Here is an 18,516-nt window from a genome sequence, read left to right on the forward strand (position 1 = left end):
ATGGATAAGTCACTTTAACCAAAACATGATTCGTCAAAACAGAAAAATTATTCTTTTCATAGATAATGCTGCATCTCACCCGCACATTGAATTGTCCAACATTCAAATCGTTTTTCTGCCACCAAACACATCTGCAGAGTGTCAGCCCTTGGATCAAGGGATAATAAAAAATTTTAAACTTCACTACAGAAAACGTGTTTTAAGACATCTCATTGCAAACATGAATGACGTAACATGTGCGAGTGACCTTGCAAAGAAAATCAGCATCCTAGATGCGATTCAATGGATTTCCTCTTCAGTAAACGCAATTAGAAAACAAACTGTCGTGAACTGTTTTGTAAAGTCTGGCTTCTCAAACGCAAAATTGAAGTTGTGAACAGCAATGTGGAGCACCAAGAAGAACAAGTACTTCAACATCTATTGATAATGTAAGATACTTCAGCTACAAGTGACCCTCGCTACAAAGATATAGACTCAAACCTCAGTACAGAAGATGGTGCTCTAAATATCAACGACATTATCATCGATATTTTTCAAGAAGTTCCTCATGAGGATGAAGAAATGGAAGGAGGTCATTCTGTCGAAGAACATATTAAAGACGAACCACCGATGAAAATAGAAGAAGCACTCATACAAATCAATCGTTTAAAAATGTTTTTCGCCACTGAAGAAGATACTGAAGGACTTTCGTTGGTTTCTTCACTCCAAACAAATGTTGAAAACAAAATTATCAGCCGGAAGAAGGTGCTGAAGAAAATAAGTGATTACTGTATGTATTTTTCTTAAGATAAAGTCATAATATGCATAGCACAATTGTATGTATATTATTTACAAAAATATTGTGCAAAATCTGTATATAATTTAATTTAATTTTACATTAAATGTTTAACGATTTTTCTTTCTTTTTTTTTTTCTCCCTCAGACTTCTTGTTCGCGGACACTTCTCTCTAACGGACACATTTTCATTCCCCGTGGCTGTCCGTTAAAGGGAAGTTTCACTGTGTTTGTATATATATATATATAAAATATTAAAAAAAATGTTATATGATAGTTATATTATTATAATAACTATAAACGAAATTAAAATTCATAATACAAATTATGTATACTTATATAATTTTATTTTTTATATAGAGTCACTAAATAAACATCAATTATAGATCACCACAAAATTAAAAACAATGTACAATACATACTGTAAACCTTTTTTATAATGAAATGAATATAAATTTTTTTTAAAAAAATCAGTTTAATTAAATTAAACCCAAATTATGTGGCACCCCTGGAATGTTGTGGCACCCTGGTTAAAAACCACTGGATTATATGCTAAAAGCCTTGTGAATTAACTCAAGACATGGGAGACTCTGCAAGGCTATGGGAGGGGGGGGGGGATTTTTAACAGTGTGGCCCACACTTATAGGCAGAAAGAAGATATTTTGTAGATTCATTGGAATCTACAAAATTCATTGACAAAGATAATATTCATTGGAACAAAACTAAAGCAATGGTTTTTCCCAGTATCACTGAGGATACTTTAAAGCTATGAGGTCCAATCTTTTCCCATACAGAGGCCATATTCAAAGTTAGATTTGTTTTGCAGGCTGCATAGAGTGATTTGAGAAAAATTAGTGTTACAGTTTCCATATCTTGTTACATGTAAAAGGAAGTTTCTATTTTCATGTTACTGTTTTTTATATTCAGACTATATATAAAAAATGCAAATTTCCAATACTTGGTTATGTGCAACAAATCTATGCCAATGATTTATTTTTTAGACTTTTATTAAAATTACAAAAAAATGAATTACTTTTGTTTTTTAAAAATATACCTTACTTTTGCTTTTAAATGCACATTTTAGAAAATTTACAATGTTCAACTTCTTGCTAAAAAGGATCACTGCCTTTCAATATTAAAGGTGAATAAATAAATATATAATGATACACATAAAATCGAAAATATTCAAAAATTTTATTAAGTACAATAACATTTTACTGAACAAAACTTAATTTAATGAGATGATTGGGGCTGGATATTTTTAGATAATTGTTCAAAACTTGGTTGAATATTTGTGACACCAATTCTCAATACAGAATGAAGATGCTCATCTGTTATGTTTCTTTTTAAGTACTTATTTGATTTTTAAGGGCACAAAAGATGATATAGTTGTACACGTTGGCACTAATGATATCAAGAAGGAGACGGGCAGAATTACTTAACAAGTACAGGTTACTGTTTAAAAAAAGACTTGAATTAGAGTTGAATTTCAAAGTGTCTGCAATTCTGCCCAGACACGATAGCAGGGAGTATTTGATGAGGGCCTTGTCAATCAATTCGGCCCTGGAAAGATTGTGCAAGGCTCAAGGGGTAGAATGTTTTTCTGCCTGGTCAGTACTTGTTAACAGGAGAGACTGCTTCTACAGGAATGGGATACACTTAAAAAGAAAGGGTGCAAGAATATTTGCTGATGCTATCAAGGCAGTGTTAGGTGGGTCGGAAAACTGGTAGTTTAGGGGGATACAAGGACTAATAGATGAACAGTAACCACTGGCAGAGGTGAAAGTGATTCTTGCACTGCTTCTATTGGAATGAGCAGAAGCCTGCAAAACAAGATGCAGGATGTTTCAGAGACTGCTGGGAATCATTGCGGTACAAGTAAACACATGGGTTGTGTTAGGGTAGCTAAGAATAGGAACAGGTGCAGGTATACTTGCGTGTACACCAATGCTAGGAGTGTAGTAAATAAATTTGATGGATTTGAGGTACTGCTCAAAACATCAAAGGCAGATATTGTTGGGATATCAGAGACGTTGTGTCACACATATATAAGGAATGCAGAACTCGAATTTGAGGAGTACAAAGTCTACAGAAAGGATAGACAGGATAGGAAGGAAGGAGGGGTCATGCTATTAGTTAAGAAACACATAAAATCCAAGGAAGTGAAGCCAGTCGACATCGCTGGACAGTGCAGTGTCGAGTCAGTTTGGTGTGACATAAGCATTGGGAGATCAAAATTGAGAGTAGGAGTGTGCTATAGGCCTAATGACTCTGATGAGTATAATAAGAAACTGTACAGGAAAAATGGAGTGGGCCAGTAAATCAGAGTCTTATAATGGGGGATTTTAATTTCCCAGATATTGACTGGAATTTATGGGTTGGTCACTCACACACTAGCAAGGCTTTTGTGGATTTATTGGATGATTGTTTTCTACATCAGCATGTTCGGGAGGCAACTAGAGGGAGTAATACTCTTGATTTGATTATCAGTAGTGATTCTTCATGCATTAAGAATCTGCAGATAAATGAACCACTGGGTGGCAGTGATCACAGTGTGCTGAAGTGGGATTTACTCAAAGAGGTAACTACCATTGGGGGGTAAAGGGAAGGGTTATTGCTTTCGTAAAGGCGACTATGATGGACTGAGACAGTATTTAAATTCTATACAGTGGGACCAACTGATGATGTTACCAACAGCAAATTCAAAATGGGAAGCATTCAAAGAACTTATCTTGGAAGCTACTAGGCTTTACATACCAACTAAGAAATATTGTTCAAGGTTTAGGCCTAAATGGATGTCAGATGAACTAATGAGACATATGGCAGAGAAGAAAAATGCATGGGATACATACAAATTAACACGTGACACAGAAGCCTATGATATATACAAGTTGATCTGTAACCAAGTTACAAAGGAGGTTAGGCAGGCGAAGACAGATTACGAGAAATCTTTGGCAAGGGATGCAAAGAAAAACAGCAAAGAATTCTTTACTTATGTAAACTCTAGAAGGAAGTGGATGAATCAGATTGGTCCACTTGATATCGATGGGTCAACTGTTGATGATCCTGCTCAGGTAGCTAACAAACTAAATGAATATTTTGCATAGACATTCACACATGAGAAGTTGTTCAGAGAGGGGAATGCCAGAGGTGTATTCAACTCTGGCAGTAAGCTAGAGAATCTTGTAATAACCGAGAGTAAAATGGAGAAATTTGTTGAAGATAAACACAAGAAATGCACGTGGGGTGGATGGGATCTATCCAGTTATATTAAAGGAGGCAGCAAAGGAAGTAAGCAAACCCTTAGCCATAATTATGAGAGCTTCCTTGGACTCAGGGGAGCTAACCACAGACTGGAGATGTGCAAATGTGACCCCAATTCACAAAGGAGGATCAAAGGCTGACACAAGTAATTATAGACCTGTGAGTTTAACTTCTGTTCCAGGAAAATTAATGGAGGCACTGGTTAAAGAAGCACTGCAGGATCATCTATAAAAACTTCCGTTATAGCTCGGACACAGCATGGTTTTGTTAAGGGGAAGTGTTGCCAGACCAATTTGATTGGATACTATTAGGCAGTCACAAAAGAACTGGATGCAGAGAATAACTTTGATATTATATACTTGGATCTTAGAAAGGCTTTTGATAGTGTTGTACGTGGAAGACTGCTGCACAAACTGGAGCAGTGTGGCATTGGAGGCAAATTGCTGCTATGGATAAAGGGGCGGTCGAGGGGGAGAAGACAGAGTGGTAATCAATGGGCACTGCTCATCGTGGACTAATGTTATTAATGGAGTCCCTCAGGGTTCAGTGTTGGGTCCATTGTTGTTTTCTGTATTTATAAATGATATTGATGATGGTATATCAAGCTTAATGTCGAAGTTTGCAGACGATACGAAGGTTGACAGGGTTGTCAAGGACAATACTGACACTATGCTGGTGCAACAGGATCTGGAAATGTTGAGCAGATGGGCTGAGAGGTGGCAAATGAAGTTTAACATTGACAAATGTAAAGTACTACATATGTTAAACAGCAACCCCAGAGCAACGTATCAACTCTGTGGTACTACACCGACAGTGGTAGAGAATGACAAGGACTTGAGGGTCATTGTGCAGGCAGACATGAAGTTCTCTGAGCAGTGCAGACATGCTGCAAGTGTAGCTCATGGTGTATTGTCAATGATATATAGGAATTTTTCTAGCAGGGATAAGGAGGTGATTATTCCATTGTATAAGGCAATGGTCAGGCCACACCTAGAGTACCATATACAGGTCTGGAGGCCTCATTTCAAGAAGGATGTAGAGCTGCTGGAACAAGTACAGAGAAGGGCAACAAGATTAGTGAATGGAACAAAGGGTGCTCTTATGAAGAAAGGCTTAAGTTTTGCAAATTACAGTGTCTGGAGACTAGGCACCAGCGAGGTGATCTGATAGCGGTGTATAAAGCCTTGAATGGTTTGAGCATGCTCAATGCTGATGGGATTCTTCCTCTTGCTCAGAATAATCACCTGAGAGGGCATAAATTCAAATTGAGGGAAGACAGATGTAGGATAGACGTGCGGAAATTTGCCTTTAGACAGCGGGTGGTTGGTTGGTGGAACAGACTTCCATCCCTTGTCATGGAAGTTGAGAGCCTAAATAAGTTTAAGGCTCAGCTGGACAGGTATTTCGAACGAACAGAGGGATGAAGTGGAAGTGGGTTTTATTTTTTTTTTTTTGCTGATGCTGCATAAGCTTGCTTTCTTGCATCAAATGCCTCTACTAATGCTAATATCATGCATGAAAAAATTTGCTCACAAACATAAGTTGATCTGAACAAAGTAGCCATTTTCATGATATTTTCTTTTATTAGCAGAAAATCTTCAGAGGGGAGAGCCTTGCAGAATTCAAGTACATGTGTAGTTTATTTTCGTAGTCCATAGACTTATTTTTGGACCATGTTTTGGCTTGAAGATCACTAATTTCAAGTTGCAAGCTGAGATTGTAGTTTTCGGCCATAGAAGTAAATGAATTCTCAAACAAGCTTATGTCTTTTTTATGGGATCATATCAGCAAATCAACTTTCAAACTTGTCAAAAACTAATTGTAATAGTGGGAGGAAACTATGTCACCATACAAATCAGAGACCAATTTTCCTTTCCCTTATAGTTTTAAATTAAGAACTTTTAAATGACTAGAAATGTCTTTAAGAATTGCTAACCCAAAGAGCCACTCCATATTTGATAGTTTTTTATTAGTTTTCCTTCTGTCATAAAAAAATCAATTTCATGTCACAGTTTAAAGAAACGATTTAACACTTTGCCACGACTAAGCCATCTCACTGCACTATGTAAACTGGATCTTCATATTCAGCTTCAATTTTTAAAAGAAACTGTTGAAACATACAGTGATAAAAGCCATGTGATATTATAAAATTTACAATTGAAATAACCACATTCATAATGTGTTGGAGATCAATCCAATACATTCCCACAGAGAGCTTCTTGATGCACAATGCAGCGAATTCCAATCGGAGGTTCAGCTCCAATATCTATCATTTTCTTGATTATTCTACCCATAAGCCCAATGTTTTTACAATCATATTTTTTGTACCGTCAGTTGTGACTTCCCAAGGTTTTTAATATTTTAATTCTAACTTTTCAATAGATTGGCAAAAATTTCACCTGTAGTTGTTCCATGCATACCCTGTAGATCAGCTAAACCTTCAAGTAGTACAAAGTGGTATAAAATTATCATTAATTACACGTATGAAGAAAAGGAGTTGAGATGTGTCATTAACATCAATACTGCTATCCAATGCCATGCTAAATATTTCATTTGTTTAGTGTTCTCCAAACGCTCTCCCTCTCCCTCTCTCTCTCTCTCTCTCTCTCATTCAGAAATTTTTTTTGGCTGGTGCAGCATAAGCTTCAGGCTTCCTTGCATCATATGGCTAACGACGATAATAATAATTTCACATAATTGTTTGTTGACATAAACTAATATCTTGTATCATTGTTCATTTCTCCAGAAATTTTTTCCACAACTTGTAATAAATTCACCATCACTGAACAGTTTACTTTCAAAAGCAATCAAATGTACAACTTAATTGGCACTTACAGCATACAAATTTCTTGATTGACACATTTGGTCACCTCTTCGAGGTGACCAAAGGAACTAACCTTACCAAATCATTTCCACATCGTAAACTGCCTCAAGGTCATCGATAAAGCCTGGGATGGGATCACCAAGAGAACCCTCAATTCTGCTTGGAGAAAACTGTGGTCTGATTGCATTGAGGGGTTTGCTCATGAACAGGAGCTGCCAGTTGTCGACGAAATTGTGTCCTTGGGGAAGACCATGGGACTGGAGGTGAATAAGGACGACATTCAAGAGCTGGTGGAGGAACATGGCCAGGAGTTTACCACCGATGAACTGATGGATCTGCATCGCAAGCAACAGCAAGAGATTGTGGAGGAGATCTCGTCTGAGGAGGAGGAGAAAAAAAACTGAGACATCCCTCTCTTCAAATGAGATTAGGGAAGTGTGTAAAATGTGGGAAACAGTGCAAAATTTTGTAGAAAAGCACCACCCGAGTAAGGCTGTGGCAGTGCGAGCGATGAATCTGTTTAACGACAATGCAATGTCATATTTCCGTGAAATCCTCAAAAGGAGACAAAAGCATGTGTCATTGGATAGGTTCCTTGTTAAAGTCGCAAAAATAAAAAGTCAACAGATAGCAGTGATTCCGTTAGTGACAGTGAAAGTCATCCTACCCAAAAATTAATAAATTCGATTGCTTTATGTATATTAAATTTAAACATTAAAAATATAAAAAAGGTATATATGTATTTTGTATTAATCATTTTTATATGAATATTTTTGAGTTTTGGAACGAATAATCTGGATTTTCATTATTTCTTATGGGGAAATTCGCTTTGATATACGAGTGCTTTGGATTACAAGCACGTTTCCGGAATGAATTATGCTCGCAAAGCAAGGTACCACTGTATCTCATTGTGAAGGTAGCCACAATATGAGGTAAAATCAAACGATGCCTTAACACTACTTATGTAGTTAAACTTACGGTGTATTTACACCAATATTATATAGTTAATTTCAACCCATAACATATTATGCCTTCTGCATTTAGTCTTCTAAATATTGTTAACTTAGGATTAGATTTTAATATCAGTACTTAGAAATCTACAGATATTGTTCTATATGCTTTCCTTCACTTGAGATGACATTCTGAAAATGAAGGACTGCGTGCAACAGTTTTGCATAGCATCTCAATGCTTGCTTTCAAATCAACAAGCGTCCATACGCCACTACGGTAAACTCTATCTTTCAGGTATCCCCATAGCCAGAAATCACACAGATTGAGATCTGGTGATCGTTCTGGCCATCCTGATCACCATTTCTAGAAATGATGCAATCACTTCCGAATGCTGAATGGAGCAGTTCCTTCACTTGTATCTTGCATGAACACTACTGTCTTCAAGCATTGTGATCTCTTAGAAGAACACAATACCATGCACTAGTTACCGTACACCTTACAGGGCCATGAGGTGCAGACTCTTCAAAGAAAAATGGTCCGATTATAAACTCTGCTGTGAATCCACACCATACTGTAATGTATATTGTAGTGGTCTTTCATGCAAAGCAGATGGAGGAGAAGTTCCCCATATTTGGCAGTTTTGTGCATTTATAGCCCCTTGAAGAGTGAAATGTGCCTCATCACACCACAAGCTCATTCGAGCTCATGTATCATCAAGTTCCATACAAGCCAGAAATCGTAGAGCAAAGTCTGATCGTTGTTGCTGATCACAAGACTTTACTTATTGCACTACATGAATCTTGTAAGGGAACAAGCGTAAAATTATTCGAAGCAATTTACGTACAGTAGACCAAGGAAGATTCAAGTCTCTTAACACACCTCTGCCACTACTAACTGGCAGCATTTTGCATTCTGACCATTGCAACCATCACTTCATCCATTACCTCCGTTCTGATATGTGGTCGTCCCCTGCCTAGAATTACACCTAACTCCCCGGTCACGTCAAACACTTCAAATTTCTTTATTACTTTACAAAGTCCCACTGACATCCAGTGGTGTATCCAGGTATCTTCGGAAGGGTGGCGTGGCAACCAGGCTTTTGAGTTTTGTTTTTTTTAGAACGCCTCCTGCATTCTTTTTTTTTTTTATCGTTTCAAATTTTTGGTAGTAGTAGTAGTAGTAGTGGCACATGATGCAAGAAAGCAAGTGAATGAGCTTAGGCAGCATCAGCCAAAAAAAAAAAAAAAAAAAATTTACAAAACAATTCCCTCCAAATGTTTGTCCAGTTCCTCCTTAAATTTATTTAACCTATCAAATTCCACAACGACAGATGGAAGTTTGTTCCAGCAATTAACCACCCGCTGGCTAAAGGCAAATTTCCACATATCTATTAAAGGAACATATGCCCCCCCCCTCTGCTGACGTCAAAAGTACGTAGTGCTGCATTAGTGTTACTATTATTCTGGTAGAAGTTTTACTAAAAGAGCACATTCCTTTTTTGTAAGAGCCATAATGGTTATTGACAGTGGCATTGGCCTTTCTGCTTTTATCAAACAGGATGTCATTTAGCACGTCTTGTAAGCATGTCTTGAAGTAAACAACTTTTACATATGTGCATCGTCGTTTTTTCACTAGTGGCAGAAATTTGAACTAATTTTTTTTTCTTCTACAAATCACTTCCCCATACCCTAAATGACAGTGATAACTCTAACCGTTTTGACACTAGGGTCTACAAAATTATCATTAATTACACGTCTCTCTCTCTCTCTCTCTCTCTCTCTCTCAGGGTAACTCGGAAATTTTTTTTTTTTTTTTGGCTGGTGCAGCATAAGCCTCAGGCTTCCTTGTACCATATGGCTAATAATAAACCAATGGGTATATTCTTGAAACTGGTGTAACATCAGTAGTGGGGTTCCCCCTTAAGGATTGGTTCTTGGACCAATGTTGGTTCTTTTTGATTTTCATAAACAAAATTTACAAATGCTGTAAAGATTGTGAGAGTTGTTCATGATCAGTGCCAAGTGGCACTCCTTCAAAATGTAAGAGTGCTGCTTGGCAACTGGCTGCTTTCCTGACAATTCTTGAACAGGCTTCAAGAGTGGTCAGAAGAGGGAGAACTATTTTTTAGAATGGCAAAAAGTACAGTTGAATTAAAAATGCCAGAGGAAGAAAGAGATCTAGAAAGAGGTAATGACGGAGGTAGATATGAAGTTCTCTTAGCAGGGAAAGCAAGCAGCCAGGAAAATTCATGGTGTTTCAGCAACGATATATCAAACAATATCCTGTAATGATTGGGAGCTCGTAATCCCATTGTAGTAGAGCTATTCAATAAAGAATGATCAAAATTTTTTTTTTCACAATGTACCTTTATTAATCATCCATATTTTGATAGTCCTTTTCAAAGAAGTCCCCATTTGACGAATGTGCTTAATCCAACATTTCTGCTATTCTTCAAAAACATGGTGGAAGCCATTTTTTGACATGCATTTCAGAATTACCTCTGATGTCTTTACAACTTCTTCTGACAACAGGAAACGTTTTCCTCACAGCTTCTTCTTTAACTTTGGAAATAGAGTGGCCAGTAAATCAAATTGTCTTATAATGGGGGGTTTTTAACTTCCCAGTTATTGAATGGAACTTGTGGGTTGATCATCCACACACTAGCAGGGCTTTTGTGGAATTACTGGATGACTGTTTTCTACAGCAGCAGCAGCATATAAGGCCGCCGTTGCCTAGTGGTCAGGCGCACGAGTGCATAAGTACACGTGCCTTGAGTGACCGGGGTTCAAGCCTGTGACTGCTGAATACGGTGCTGTTTCTTGTATTCTCTCTATCTTGTGAACTCCTCTGACTGTTTGGTCGTCCTGGAGTATAAACAGAAAATTTTTTATTTATTATATCTAAGAGGCAACCAGAAGGAATAATACTCTTGATCTGATTATCTGCACTGATTCTTCAATCATTAAGAATCTGCAGATGAAAGAACCACTAGGTGGCAGTGATCACAGTGTGCTGATGTGGGATTTACTCAAAGAAGTAACTACCATTAGAGGTAAAGGAAAAGGTTTTTGCTTTCATAAAGGTGACTACAGCGGTCTCAGTTTTTAAATTCTATACAGTGGGACCAACTGATGATGTTACCAAAAGCAATTTCTAAATTAGAAGCATTTAAGGAAGTAATCTTGGAAGTTACTGGGCTTTTTATCCTAACTAAGCCGTACTGTTCAAGGTTAACACATTAACGAGAATTTTTATGGGATGGGGTATTAAATCAATACATTTAAAACATGCCAATTAGCAAGTACCAACTAGGTGATGTCAATAATAATATTATTGCAGAGAGATTAATTAAGCCATCGTGTTCCTAACCCCCAAGGGATAGTTGGGTACAGGTTCAGCATAAAGCAACTATCTCAGGAGCAACTTTTGCTGAGGCTCACTTCAAAAAAGAAATAAGTACAACAAAAATAATGACAAGGGGTTTAAAAATTTAAGGTTCACTTCTGGGTCATTATCTCAATTAGCACAGAACCAATTACGACTAAATAACTGAAAACTGCGACTTACTACACGTATGTTTCGGTGTATTCTAATTCAGAAAAAGATAAAGGAGACCTTCAACTGTCTCCATCTATCCCAATAGACAGTACAGTATGTGAAAATCTGCAAGTCACAGTATTTTGGATCGAATCGGTAAGCAAAAATCGGGTAAGTTCCAAAATTATTTTGTATGATAGTGTCGCATCGGTCAAAAAAAAAAAAAAAAAAAAAAAAGAATACCCCTATTTCTTGACAAATACAACTCACCAGACATCCAAACTTCTGTAATATGGTATTATTCTTTCTAAAGTGGATACGTTCTCCTCCACTTCTTTAAATGTTCCTTTGCTAATTTTAATAAAGTTGTACCACTATTAAAAATTATTTATGCCAAAGTTGCAAACTTACCAACATGTTAATTTCCGGTTTCGCAACACACACAACTACAAAATCAGTTCCGTTAGTAAGCAAAAACCACTCAGTTCATGTATAAAATAGATTGACCGGCACCGTTTAATGCGATGAACCCGTGGTAAGTTCCGATTGTACACACAGACAGCGTTGCCAATTTAGCGGAATTGCTTCAGGTTTGGCGGATTAAAATATGTAATAGCGGATTTTTTAGCGGAAAGAGTATACAGTAAATGTAAAACTTTCAAATATGTTTAGCATTTTATATATTTCGGCAGTGTAACATTTAAATTAAGAAATATGTATTTAATAATATAAATATTTCATAATTGAAATGTTTTATTGATATACATCGTAAACACAGAGAGATATCTTATTTCACAGGTTTTTTTTTACATATTTATACTAAAAAATTATTCGTTGCTTATCTAAAATAAATTATAAGTATCTAAATTACATACCGCTTTCATACCACTTTATATTTCCCTGATGATCTGGCTCAGCTTAACAGTTCCTTGTTTTGCAGAATTTGCTTATAAAATTCCTTGCTATTTTCTTGCTTATAAAATAAGCAAGAAAATAGCAAGCAATTCTATAAGCAATTTTATAAGCATTCTACAAGCAATTCCTTGCTAAAATTCCTATGTTAGTCTATGTTCCATTTACATTGTAACATAGCTTCTACAGTGGTCACATATTATTATATTATATTATTATTATATTAGGGCAACTCGTAATTTCTTACATCTACTCATATATTTATTTGTCTGTAAATTGTGTATGTTCTCTGGTCGATTTGCCTGTTTGCTGGACGGAAAAAAAACCCAATTTCTGGGGGAAAAACCTTGCTATCTACGCCTGAGACCCAGTTGTCACATAGTAGTAGTAATAGTAATCAGGGCCGCCGAAAATGGGTAAGCGTCGTTACGGGCGTCAGCTCAGGAGGGCGCCAAAAAAATTTTCGACATATACAAGTCGAACCTCTGTTTAACGAACGTCTTTATAGAGAAATTTTCTATTTAACGATTTTTTTAAAATTCCACTGGCGAATTACATTTATAATAGTTTCAGTAGAATGAAGAAAATTTCCATGTAACGAACAGATTACGAGAGACTTTACTGGGAAGTATAATCTCTGGCCTTCAGGCAATTCATTCAATTAGTGCTACTGCTAAGCACGAATTAAGAGCCAAAGGGATTACCATTCTGCAACTTAGTGTTACTCTTAAAATCTAACCAATCACCTGTCCCACATACCCAGAAGTCGCGATGGTCGTCTGATTGGTTTTATACAATCAGATGATCGACGCGACTTCCATCATTTACCAGTAATCAACATGGCAGGCAAATAGTTTATTTGAGATAAATACAGTACATGAAATTGCAGACATGTTAAGTTGCTTATCTGGATCTGTATTTCACATTTATATAATCTTCTTTTTCTTCAAGTTCTCTGCCCTCAGGCAGAGGCTCCATTGGCGCCATGCTTCTCTATCTTGTGCTATACTTTTAATTCCTGCATAATTTCCTCTTATCATCCAATCCATAATTCCAGTTCTCCTCCTCCCACACATTTACCCCTCAGTCCCTTTCCTCTACATGCTTTTTCTTCTCAATACATGTCCTGTAAAGTTATTTTGTTTCTTTCTTAATTCTTTACTAACGTTCTCTCTCTTCTACTTTTTTCAAAATCTCATTACTCACTCTGTCCACCCATTTCACCCTTTCCATTCTCCGCTACACCTACATCTCGAAAGCTTCTAGGCATCTAATCTCCTCTTTCCCAGTGTCCATGTTTCGGAGCCATATACTGTAGTACAAACAGCCAATATTAATGTTTTCACCATTTGCTTTCTTAATTCCTCCATGAAATTTCTTCTCAATAGTTCTTTTCTATTACTAAATGCCTCTTTGCCCATTGCAATTCTTTTTATTTCTTTTAGGTTTTTTCCATTTTCTGTCATTATGCTTCCCAAGTACCTGTATCTGTCAACCTGTTCCAATATTATTCAATCTAATGTTACATTGCTTCTTCTTGGTCTCTTTGAAATTAATGTTACCTTGGTTTTATTGCTTTTAATCTTCATATTTTACTCCTTTATTACTTATACAGAGCAAGGAGCTCTGTAATTCTTCATTCACTCTGATGAAGTAGCTTATTTTTACTCTCAATATATTTCACTCAAACAACGTTATGTAAAGGCTATTGCCATATGTAAGCGGGAAACATGGAAGGAGTTTGTTCACAGTGCTGGTAATGATAATCCTTGGGGTCTTATTTATAAGATAGCTCGTAATAAGATTCACTCTTTAGATGTATACGGCACTGTGAAAGAAGATTTCCTGGAGATTACTAATTGGATGAATACAGTTAATGTTATTCTTGACAGACTGTTCCTGGTGGATGATCTAACTACTGATTCTGTTGTACATTCAAATATTCGAGCTGCAAATTCGCTTTATACCACCAATATTCAAACAGAAGAATTTACCATTGATGAGTTAACCTCTTTTGCTAAAAAGATTAATATTAAGAAATGTCCAGGGATAGACCTGGTTGAAAATACATTTATTTTGCGATTTTTCAAATTGCGTCCACAAGTACTGCTTTTACTTTTTAACAAATGTCTCCAAGAAGGTCTCTTTCCTGATATGTGGAAAATTGCGCTTTTAAAACTGATTAAAAACCCATATAAACCAGATTAAATCCTAGATCTTATAGGCCTATTGCACTTTTGCCAAATCTTGGGAAGTTGCTAGAGCGTCTAATGACTCTGCGTGTTACTGGTCTTCTTCAGTCGAAAAATATGGTGTCCTCTAATCAATACGGGTTCTGTGTAGGGAAGTCCTGTGAAGATGCACTTGTTGAATTTGCCGGCAACATTGAGAGTTCAACATCAAAGTACACGTTAGCTACCTTTGTTGATTTCGAGGACGCTTTTGACTCTCTATGGTGGCAGAGTGCTCTCGAACGGGTACGATCAGCTGGATACTCTCAGTAACTATACCACCTGTTCACAAGCTATTTCAGTAATTGTCACATTTTAGTGAAATCTAAATTTCAGGAGGAGTTTAGAGAAGTTTTACGAGGGTGTCCCCAGGGGTCTATCTTAGGGCCTCTTATATGGAATATGATATTACATGATTGGATTTCCCGTAGTTTCAGTAGTACTAAAACCATCGATTATGCCTACGATTTTACTATCTTAATTCACGGTTCATCTTAATCTGCTATCAAAAGTAATGCCAATGATGTCTTACAAAATTTATTTCAATGGACAGTGGATAATAAATCGACAATAAGTTCGTCTAAGACTAAAATGATGATCTTTGGATCACATTTAAACCCTCAACGACCCCCTTTAGTGAAGATTAATAATAACAGGATTTCCCCTTGTCTCCGAAACTAAATTACTTGGAATTACAATAGACTCAAAGCTTAATTTTGTCTCTCACTTAAATAATATAACAACAAAGATCAGAAGATTCACTGGTGCTATTGTAAAAATTTCTCGTTCAGACTGGGGACTTTCTAGACCTACCATGAGAATCTATTATAACGCCGTATTCCTTTCTATGGCTACTTATGCTGCAGATGTATGGTTTCACAGGCTTAGAACTGTTAAATTTTGATTGAAGTTGGCTACTATCCAACGTACAATATTATTATGTATGTTAAGAGCTTGTCGTACTGTTTTAACTTCAGCACTACAGCTTCTTGCAGATGTATTGCCATTGGACCTTCACGTAGCTTACAGAGTTCTTTGTTATAGGTTAAAAAACCAACTATCAACTGAATTTATGGGTTTCGTTCTGAATATTCCACCTACCAACCACCAGCGGGTGGTTGGTAGGTGGAACAGACTTCCATCCCTTGTCGTGGAAGTTGATAGCCTAAATAAGTTTAAGGCTCAGCTGGACAGGTATTTCGAACGAACAGAGGGGTGAAGTGGAAGTGGTTATTTTTTATTTATTTATTTTTTTTTTTTTTTTTGGCTGATGCTGCATAAGCTTGCTTTCTTGCATCAAATGCCTCTACTAATGCTAATGCTAATGCTATTCATTCAGATATTAAGCAAGAACGTAATCGTTTCTGGAATGAAATGATAAATCTGTGGCAGACCCACTGGGATACGTCATCTGTCGGATCTGTTACTAGGACCTTTTTCCCTGAGGTGACCTTTTGTGTAAAGCGGAAACTACCGCATACATACACTTGAAATCTACATGAACTTAATGAAACGTGTTTTTCACAACGAGAACTTTTGTAAGTGAAAATACTCCATTTTCTTACCTATGGACTGTCATTGGAATTCCAAATCATACACAACTTAGGACTCTCGGGAAAAAGAGAATAATTAGAAGTCTTCAGCAACTAGAAGACAACCACCTGAAGAAGAGTTTTAAGACTTATGCTGGCACCGAACGGAGAACCCAACTGGGACTGACTTCTTCCTTGAATGAAATCAAACTGGACAGTTCAACTTGTGACATTCATTTGAAAATAAGAAAATGTACTGAGAATAATTGAACTGTGGTGAAAAAGACTAAGATTAGGAAATCATGTATATATGTTAATATAATTGTTACAATTGTTTTGCTAGAACATCCTCCTAGCCTTTGAGTGGTTGGTCTTGGTGACGCGGGACCAAAATTACCTATCTCCTAAGAACAGGAGTGTTTGATCGAAATACTCAGACCATAATGTATATAACTACTAGTTTTTTTTTTTTTTTTTTTTGCTGGCTTTGATAAGGGCAACCTGGGAGCGGGATTGCAGGCACTCGCCAGTATTGCACTACCTCTGGCAGGTGCGAAATTTTCAGTGGTAATAACACTGAAGGTAATAACACACGTAATAATACAGGAGGACTGTTGACCCAGGCCCGGTGCTAAGGATCGGCACCAGGCAGCAGCTGCCAATACGTTGGCTGCACCCTGGTGGCATAATAGCCTGACACAAACAAAACAACACGCATTAATATTGCACACATACACTGACACTTTTCAGGCCCATTATGCAGAGTTTCTGCACCATAACAGAGTACAAAGGTGGAGATGGGCTAAGGCCTAGGAGCCACCCCGATATAAGAACACACACAAACATATACTGTACCTTGATTACTATTATATACAATGGATATATATATGATAATGTCTATAAAACTGTATATAATCTTGTATATAAATTGTTTATATCATGAGAATGTACATAGAATTGTGTGTGTAAATAAATGGAAATGGAATTACCTAGGAGCCACCCTTGTCTCTGGGATAAAAAAAAAAAACGTACGCAATGCACCAGGAGGTCAAATATAATATAATGTCTTATACAGGGTGTCTCAAAAATACAAGGCATAACTTCAGGAATGAGTTCCTCATATGTAGACAATAAAAATATTTCATATCAACATAGTTCCAGAAATGCTTGGTTTCCGAGTTTTGAAGGGCTGTATATGACACTTGACTGTTCACATCACCTTATAGTAATTGTTCAAAATGTCCACCTTCGGCCTGAATACAGGGCTCACATCGACGTCTCATGGACTCGCGAAGACGATGTCAAATTCCTGGCATGTTTCGTATTGTCTCACAACCTGCCACAATTCGATTGCGGAGAGTTTCCACATCAGCTACCGGAGTCAAATACACCAATGACTTTCAATGGCCCCACAAGAATCTGTAAATATCACTAAGGCACGAAAGTGAGGAGTGTACCACACTGCTACAAGAACCACTGGCAGAACATTACTCGCGCAGGGTAATCTGTTAGTGAGAAGGCCTGTACCCGTTGCAGATGGTAAGAATACAGTTGGTGTTCTCGCAACACTCTCCAAATAGTCGAATGTTGAACAGTCAGTTGCATTGCTATTCTGCTTGTGCTGATTTCAAGAGTGGCATGCAGAACATCCAAAATCTCCTCCTCTACTTCAGGAGTCGTAGATCTTGGTCGTCCTCTGTCGGCAGCACGAGGTGTAAAGGTTACATGTTCACAAAGGCGGTGATGGATACCTTCGAAAACATTTTCCTGTCTGGACATCTTCGTTCTGGGAACCTTTCGTGGTATAAACGACGAGCCTCCAGAGCATTGCCGTCCGCCAAACCGTGCATAACCGCTTGCTCCTGATTTGAGTACATGGTCGGAATGGAAAACCACCAGATTCTGTCAGTACCTTGTGATGAAGAAATCACCTGCTGGAGATGAGACATTACGGTTAATAACTCGGGAACCAAGCATTTCCAGAACTATGTTGATATAAAATATTTTTATTGTCTACATATGAGGAACTCATTCCTGACGTTATGCCGTGTATTTTTGAGACACCCTGTATATGTGTAACGAGAATGTTAATGTATATAAAATTGTATATATATCTTCATATAAGTATTGTATATATATATATATATATATATATATATATATATATATATATATATATAATAATTGTGTGTATAAATAAATGGAATGTAATTCTTCATTATTAGCAATCAATATCTAGCCATCTGCAAATCTTATTGTCTTTATCTTCTCCTCTCCAATTTTTACTAGGAATAATGGTTATATATTAGAAATAATGGATGGCCGTAATAGTTCGAGTTTACTTTACCACCTCCGCGATAGTGGCACCAATGCGTCTGGCACCCACTATCATCTTTCTTTCAAAGTCGATTGACTCACAACGTTTATCCTTGCTGACATCGAATCACTGTCTACGTGAATGCAGTATGCTTATATACCTACCAAGCGGTGG

The 18,516-nt window shown here is 37.0% G+C and overlaps 1 protein-coding gene across 1 annotated transcript in view; it reads right to left on the reverse strand.

Moving 5' to 3' along the window:
• LOC150080818 (enoyl-[acyl-carrier-protein] reductase, mitochondrial) overlaps window positions 1-11,896 on the reverse strand; it is a 103,357-nt gene extending 91,461 nt beyond the window's left edge. The window contains exon 1 of the mRNA XM_090381081.1: window positions 11,762-11,896. Within this exon, the coding sequence (XP_090237207.1) occupies window positions 11,762-11,767 (6 nt within the window). The 5' untranslated portion in view covers window positions 11,768-11,896. The remainder of the gene's footprint in view (window positions 1-11,761) is intronic.
• Window positions 11,897-18,516: the final 6,620 nt, after the last annotated feature.

This window comes from Mastigoproctus giganteus, chromosome 9, assembly GCF_048544385.1.
Source record: "Mastigoproctus giganteus isolate SK-2022 chromosome 9, ASM4854438v1, whole genome shotgun sequence".
NCBI lineage: Eukaryota > Metazoa > Arthropoda > Arachnida > Uropygi > Thelyphonidae > Mastigoproctus > Mastigoproctus giganteus.